At 34.3% G+C, this 7,624-nt stretch overlaps 1 protein-coding gene across 1 annotated transcript; it reads right to left on the reverse strand.

Moving 5' to 3' along the window:
- Positions 1 to 5,258: 5,258 nt before the first annotated feature.
- On the reverse strand, positions 5,259 to 6,758 carry LOC105114126 (ankyrin repeat-containing protein At3g12360-like). Its single transcript, XM_011010559.1, has 2 exons — positions 6,503 to 6,758; positions 5,259 to 6,142 (listed from the first exon to the last, which is right to left on the reverse strand). Exons 1-2 carry the CDS (start codon positions 6,734 to 6,736, stop codon positions 5,510 to 5,512), a joined length of 867 nt encoding a protein of 288 aa, XP_011008861.1. The 5' UTR covers positions 6,737 to 6,758; the 3' UTR covers positions 5,259 to 5,509.
- Positions 6,759 to 7,624: the final 866 nt, after the last annotated feature.

The following is a 7,624-nucleotide window of genomic DNA, read 5'->3' on the forward strand; positions in this document are numbered from 1 at the left end:
AAAATAAGAACATAAAAGTTAACTAAGTAAAGGAAAGGAAATGAAAGGCATAAACTTAATATTAATGAAAGCAAAGCATAAACATTACAAAAAATACAAAGAGAGAAAGGAAGAGCATGATCTTGATCTGGAAACCAAGATGCCTAAATGCATGGCAAATGCCTCCTTTTATAGGCCAAAATTAGGAACTATTGATTTGATGACTAATTGATAAGTGGGTGGCCAACTTTTGACTTGGTGACAATCCTTATCTTCTCTTGTCTGCCCAAAACGTCATTAATAACGTCAAAATTGAAGCCAGTTGTAAACATGAAAGTTGTAGGCAATTGTCTCAGCTTTCTTGTGTAAACAATTCAGCTCATTTGGACTTCTAGAACTCCAGATATGGCCAAAATACCGAACAGTGCTCGGGCTGGAAGACAGATTCGGGCTTCTTTGTTGTTGCTACAATTTGGACTTGATAATGGCCTTTTTAGATCTTGGGCTCCATATAAAAGTTGTAGGCCTATGTCTTACCTTTCCATCCATATAAATTGGACCTAAATCTGAGATCTGTAGCTCCAGATATAACCCAATTACCGAACAGTGTTCTGGTTTGAATTGCACCGACATCTCTTCTCTAAGTTTGACCATCTCTTTATCCATGCAATTTAAGTTCTTCAAGTCATCAATCAATCCTTTCATTTATGTGATAGACCTGCATTAAAAATAGACATTTACCACAAATTATAGGTATCTTATATTATTAGATACATTATTATAAAACATATTTTAGTTAAGGAGTTATTGATACTTCAAGTGCAAAATGATGATATAAAACCATGATAAAAATGCACTTTTAAGTACTAATCAGCCAACATCTGCATGATTTAGAATTCAATTTGAAACTGAGAAGTGATAATTGTTTTAGCTATTATTTGAAATACCGTAAGAAATCTATAGGGTAGAGATATCCTAAGAACTTTTGTAATCGTTACAGGTTTTACAGTACTTAATAAATTTTGATAAGTTCAGAACTTTCGTAGAGTATATGAAATTTGTTTGTCGAAATAATTTATTGATGCTCGATAGAGATTAATATTTACATAAGGAAAACATGATTATCAACATTAGGAGTAATTAATTTAATCGAGAAAGTTTACATAGGCATAGTTATGGTAAGTCAGAAATCTTAGAACCAGTACAATTGAATTCATTAATATTTAATCAATTGGTTGTTTGTTTTTTAATCATTAATTTTTGTTTCATAAACTATCTTATTTGATTCCTCAAATAGATCATAATTTAAAAGACTTTGGTAATTAGTAGTAATTTTTACAAATCCTCGTGGGACGATACTCTACTCATCACTTTATTACTTGTTACGATTCGTGCACTTGTGAAATTAACCAACAGTCACCACCTAGTATTATGATCACTAGAAACCCTAACTGATCTCAGAGATCAGATACGTACACTGGTTGCGTAAAGGAAAAATATTAGCATCCCAAATATGCCCTACCTAAGGTAAGCTGCATTATTCATATTTGTTTAATGCAAATCTAAGATTTGGTCGTGTTTTTTAATTGTTGGTTCTGTCTGTCTAAAATTCAAGAAAAGCCCTCCTCAATAAAGAGGTTCTTATTTTAATGGGGTAAAACCTAACCGTTCTAACATTGAAAAAAGATTTAATATCTGGAATATGTATTACGTATAATATCGTTCCCCAGATACTAAAAGACAAACAAAATAAAATTTTTGTTGTTTTTTGGAATTTTGACTAGTGTTCTCTTAACTTTAATAAATTGGTTATTAAAGCCAAAATGCATGTTAGAACATTTTTTTTAGTGTATAAAAAACACAATATAATTTTTTTAGCTTTAAGACACTTTACCGTATACACAAATTTTGTTTTTTCAAATTTTTTTGTATTTTGGAAGTTTTGACGAAAACCGGGTATTTTAATATCGGATTTTGTATTTTTAACAACATAAAAATACTACTTGATATGAATTAAAATGAAATAAAAAATACACGAGAACATTGTAAAATTCCAAAAAATATTTAATTGAATTTAAAAAGAAAAACTAGGTCGGACTTGACCTAACGATTCTGGGCTGGGCTGATGTTCTAGCCTATAACCTGAGCACAATAACCACGTAATTATAATTAAACAGTTACTGTGCTAATTTAGAGTAACCGGTTAATTATTTCTCTTGCTGCAGAAACGTGAACAGTACACGCTCTACATGCAAGAGACCAACTAAGAAGACGAGAAGACAGGGAAGAGTGTTACCTAAAATGGAAGTGCTTTGGTTGTTGAGCTGACGGCGGCTTGCGGTGGCAGTCGAGCATTGTTCCAGACGGTGATTCTACTATTAACAGTTTTTTTCTTCTTGTTGTTGGCTTCTGCTGTCTCTACCCCTACCCCTCGTTTGTTATGTTCTTCCCCATTTATGGTTGGGAGGAGAAATGACGATGATTCCAGGCGGTGGCGTGGCTGTCTTTCTTCTCCTCCTCTGTGTAGAGCCTGCGGTCTCTGTTTTTTCTTCCCTCTCTGTTATGTCCTGTTTCTCTTCTCCCTCTCTGGTTCTGCTGGTGTTGGCAGCGCCGATGGTGACGGAATGGCGGTGCTGCAGTGGTGGAGGAAAGGAAACACGACGGTGGTGCCCGAGGGGGTGAGGAACGATCCTTCTTCTTCTCTGTGCTTAGACCACCAGTCTCTGTTCTTCTCTTCCCCACGTATGCTTTCGCTTTCCCTCCTCTCTTTCAAACAATTCTTCCTGCTCTCTCACCTTTTGTTGTTTCTCCTCCTCTCTTCCAAATTCGTCCCCCCAGTTTTTTTCTGTTTTCAACTACTCAAAACAAACGGCCCTCTTTTGTTTTCTCCACCACTTCTTTCCTTTTCTCCCTCCCCTTTTCTGTTCTCCCCCACCTCTATTTATAAGCAAGAGGAGAGGACCCCTCTACTCTGTCCCATCATGGTGCAAGGGGGAGCTGGGCTACCTTACCATTGCAGGGTAAGGTGGCCGGCTGTTTACAGGGCATGGTGCCCCTTTCTTAACACAGTATAGTTGTGTGGGTATGAGTTTTGATAGGGTTTTATGCAAGTTGGAGAGAGAGAAAGTGAGTTGGAAAAAGATTTTTTCAAAATCCTCTTCTCCCTTGTCTATGCATTTGCAAGGGAGAAGAAGCTGCACAGTGCCGTTTAAAACGGCACCGTGCAGTTTTTTTTTTTAAATAAATTTGAAAATAATCTAAAAATAAATTATGATAAAGGAGACTGTGTATATATGTATAATATAAATTTTGCCCAACTTTCGTAGTTATATATAATCATGAGTATTGTTGCTCCAAATGCTACTGTTGTAATAAGGAAATAAAAAGCAAGAAAGAAAGAGATTGGTCAAAATAGAGTTATACCAGTAGGTAGAACTCCAAGTCATAGTTTTATTTATGAAAATAAAGGCTAATGAGTTATTCCTTACAAGTCTTTAAATAAACATGAGACCAATCTTAGTAAGAAAACAAAATCATAATCCATAAATAAAAAGAAAAATCTATTCAAAAATTTAAAAAACACATAAAATCTAAAAAAATCAAGGAAAAATAACAAAATAGACTTAAAATTCAGCTAGTTATAGCAAGTTGAGCCTCTTATAGAACCGAGCCTCATAGATCTCCTGAAAATATTTAAACTTGAACTAATGGTTAGATAAAAAATTATCATCTTTTAATCCTATATTTTTGGTTTGGTGCGACCTAGCTTTCTCTTGAAACTAGTTCTAGCCTACTGGTTTATAAATATATTTACTAGATTATCTACATAATATGCTAGTGGTAGATCCCCACATAATTATGGCAGATCTCTATTTGACTGTTCAAAATCTTCATTTTTTTTTTGAACGTATGTGTTAAGGGATTTTAGATAAATATTAAGATATTTTCAATTATATAAGATATCAAAACTTCAACATATACCTTGTTTTTTCTTTTCTTCTTAAGATTGAATAAGTAATTGCATGAAATTAAATAGAAATTAAATAAATAAATATTTTAAATAAATAAATAAAAGACAACAAAAATTTACATAAGATGCATATGTGATTCCCAACTTCTCTAATAAATAAATCCATCTATAAAGGATATAACCTTTAATATTTGCCTAAAACAAAAAATATATAAGTAGATATTCCATTGAATCATAAAAAAATAAAGGGAATATCATTTTTAATTTATATATTTTTGAACGATATTTATTTCAAGCTTTTTTATATGTTGAGTATACAATTTGGTTTAGCTGATATCTCCAAAAAAAAAATATAATTTCTATGATCATATCTCATATTTGTTTTTGGCAATAAATCCCTATCAATCATAACTCTGCATCTCTACATACTACTAACATGATCATCCTGTTGTTGATCTTCTAAATCACGCAGACAAAGTATCTAGCTTTTGTCATGAAAAAAAAAGGAGAATGCTGAAAACTTTATCTGCCTTTTGAAGCTATAAAGATGCATCTGACTACCTCTTTAGTTTGCAAGATTAACAACAGGATGATCATGAACTCGTCTTTCAATGTACATTTATGATCAGTAACAAGCTAATTTGAAGTTCTTCGAAAGTGAAATTAGGAACATTGCTTATCCTTGTTATATATGTGGTGGAATAGCATGTTGTGTGATGCATGGAATTAATTGTTGATTGCTTTTTCTTTTTTCATTACTGCAATGCTATCCAATAGTCTATCTTATGCAAATTCAATTTTACAGCTTCAAAAACAAAATCATCCAAAACCTTCGGAGCAACCAAAGAATCACAAAATGTTTAATTCGATAAGTAACCCTGTCCAAATCACATGCACAATACCATATCACATTTGAGTAACTTGTTCATTTATAAACATCAAGTGAAATTCTATAGGGGTTAAAAATGAGAAAAATAAGTAGCTTATACTTATACTTTTAGATTGAAAGTTGTGCTCATTCATGTACATGAACTCTCGTGTGCGCAGATCTATGCATGTAGAGGTCTATAAAATCCCACGTGAATATCTCCACATCCCCAACAAGTAGGGACAGCAGGACTGATGGTTCGACTGGTATGAATAATAATGCACATGAGGATGTCAAAAACAATTGAAAAATACTTAGGAACGTCAATTTAGTACTTTCTCAAACAAAAAGCCTTTCAAAAAACAATATAAATAGCAAGCAAACCATAATATCGAACCCTTTTTGTACTTATTTCTCTTGAATCAACTCAACATTACCGATTGAAGCAAGCTTGAAGGCCTGACATCATACTAGTCAAATACCAACCTATGACACTATATATAATACATGCTGGCTTCAAGGCCATCATTGAAGAGAGGAAAACCACATAAATATCAAGAAAAAGGAAAAGGAAAAACCATACACGCTATTACACTCAATTTATAATGATCAATGGTTGAGGTTCAAACAAACAAGAAAAGGGAAAAACCTCTATGCCAGTTAAATCTCCAGTATTAATCTTCTCGACGGAGCTATTTTCCACCATGCTGAGCAGGGGACAAGAAACGCTGGCTGAGCTTTCCTGGTTTAACGATGTATAATGTAGTGCCCATGAAGGAGACATACAGACGGAATTGCAATATTCCAAAGATTAAGACAGGAAGGAATGAAGCAATGGAAAGGAGTAATGTTGTCAACCTCCTCTCTGTCTGAATGAGTATCAAAATTGTGGCGCCAAATGATAGCATGGTCGTTAACACAGAAAAGAAGAGGAAGGAGAAGCCAACAATAAGTTTTCGAGGAAGAGAGATGTGGAATTCTTGTAGCTCAAATGGAGAGGTCAACAAAGAGAGAAACACCACAAGCGAAGTCAAGGAGCTTGCTAAGGAGACAACATCAGAGACAGTGAAAATCAGAAAATAGGGAGAGTTGATGAAGATGGGCTTGCCATTTTCATCAGAACCTCCGGGCACAGTATAGGCGGCAGCAAAGACAACAGTTGCAACAAGTGCAGCTACAGTGGAACAAGACTGAGATGTTTCCTTGATCCATGTTTGTGCCTTTTCCAGTTGCTTCTCGTGGGCTATTTCGAAGCACTCTCTTGCAGTCATTCCATCTTTGTTCAGAAGCGGGACATAATAAGAAGGGATTACGTCTTGCACTCGCTGCAATAATTGGGAGATAAATATGGTTGTTATTGCTAAATAAAACTACGAATTACAGAAATGTTATTACTAGAGCGCAGATAGTTTTTATTTGTGAATAATATTAAAGTTTTTCCCTAAGCAGTTGGTTAGGAGAATTAGTTCAGCCTGATGTCTTAATTAAGTTCGAGTTTTATAACTCGCGTCTTGGCGAGGTGGCATGTCTACCTATCATTAGCATTAAAAAGGAATCTTTTTACAGTTTAACGGTTTCTGTAAAACCTTAATTTGATTGGATAATTTGGTTGAAACAAATGTTTAGTAGGATTGGTGCTCTTATAACTTGTATCAAGTAGAGATAAAGGGATGAAAAGGGTTCACCTCAAACCATTTCAACTCCTCCTGAAGTTGGAGTGCAGGCCCAGGCTTGGTTACTCCACTGTTTTTCTTCATATCTGCAACATGGTGCAACAATTTGTTTCCGCTATAATCAAGAAATCGACGCATTCTAGCCATTGGTATCTTCTGTTCCTTCACAATATCGAAGATCTTTTTCTGGCGATACATGATGGCCACATCCAAAATGCTCCGATTCATTTCATCGCGCTGGTCCATAGCATAAGGATGGAGTTTTATTATCAGTCGTACAATCTCTTCTATTCCCCTTCTGGTTGCAGTAAACAATGGGATCTCCTTTTTAGTAGTTAACGATGACAATATCGATGCAGAAGTTTGTGCTCTTTCAGTGTATTTAGCAGAAGTATTTTCTCCTTTATTATTTTTTTTCCCACATATTTCTCGCTCTTCTTCTTCTTCATCTTCTTCTTTATTTTGGTCTTCCACTGTTATGGTGACACTTTTCAATGACTCATCTTGCTCTATTAGGCTTTCGGCGAATCTCAAAGCAAATACATGCCTTTTCTTCTCGTTCCAGATTCTTTCTAGCCAACATCCTACATCATGCTCGTGCGAAAGGGAATGAAATTAAACATTGATGAGAGCTAGACATTTTTATGAAATTGAAAGAAATGTTAATAATGATAGTAGAAGAATGAAAAAAAGAGAGAGTTAATGATAGTAAAAGGTGAAAAAATAGAGACATGTTAAATTATCATATAGAAAACAAAACAGCAACAAAAGAAGAAATCGGATGGTAGAAGAAATGCATCTAAGTCGTGCCACTATAAAAGTGTGACACATAGTTTTTCTTTTTTTTTCTTTGAGGAAGAGGCTCTGTCTCTAATGATTCACAAGGATTATTTGAGTAAGCATCTAAAACTAGGATGTGAACCAAAACCACTTTATAACATCGAATCACATTTCTTTCAAGTATAAAGATTATGTCAGCAAAAGTTTGAACTGTTATCTTAAAAATAATTTTATATTAATTCACTAATACACCTTTTTAAGTGACAATTGGTGTTAAAAATGGAGGAGAACTACTCTGCTTGTGTAGCCCGTGACCACTAAAAAAAAAACTAGGACTCAGTTATATTCGAACTA

Source organism: Populus euphratica, unplaced genomic scaffold (genome assembly GCF_000495115.2).
Source record: "Populus euphratica unplaced genomic scaffold, PopEup_1.0 scaffold488.1, whole genome shotgun sequence".
Taxonomy (NCBI): Eukaryota; Viridiplantae; Streptophyta; class Magnoliopsida; order Malpighiales; family Salicaceae; genus Populus; species Populus euphratica.

Bases quoted from the DNA above. Each gene is read 5' to 3' on its own strand.
- LOC105114126 (XM_011010559.1), bottom strand. From the start codon at position 6,736: ATGGACCAGCGCGATGAAATGAATCGGAGCATTTTGGATGTGGCCATC. The intron at 6,143-6,502 runs GTGAACCCTTTT...CAATTATTGCAG, and splicing joins AGGAGTTGAAATGGTTTGAG to CGAGTGCAAGACGTAATCCC.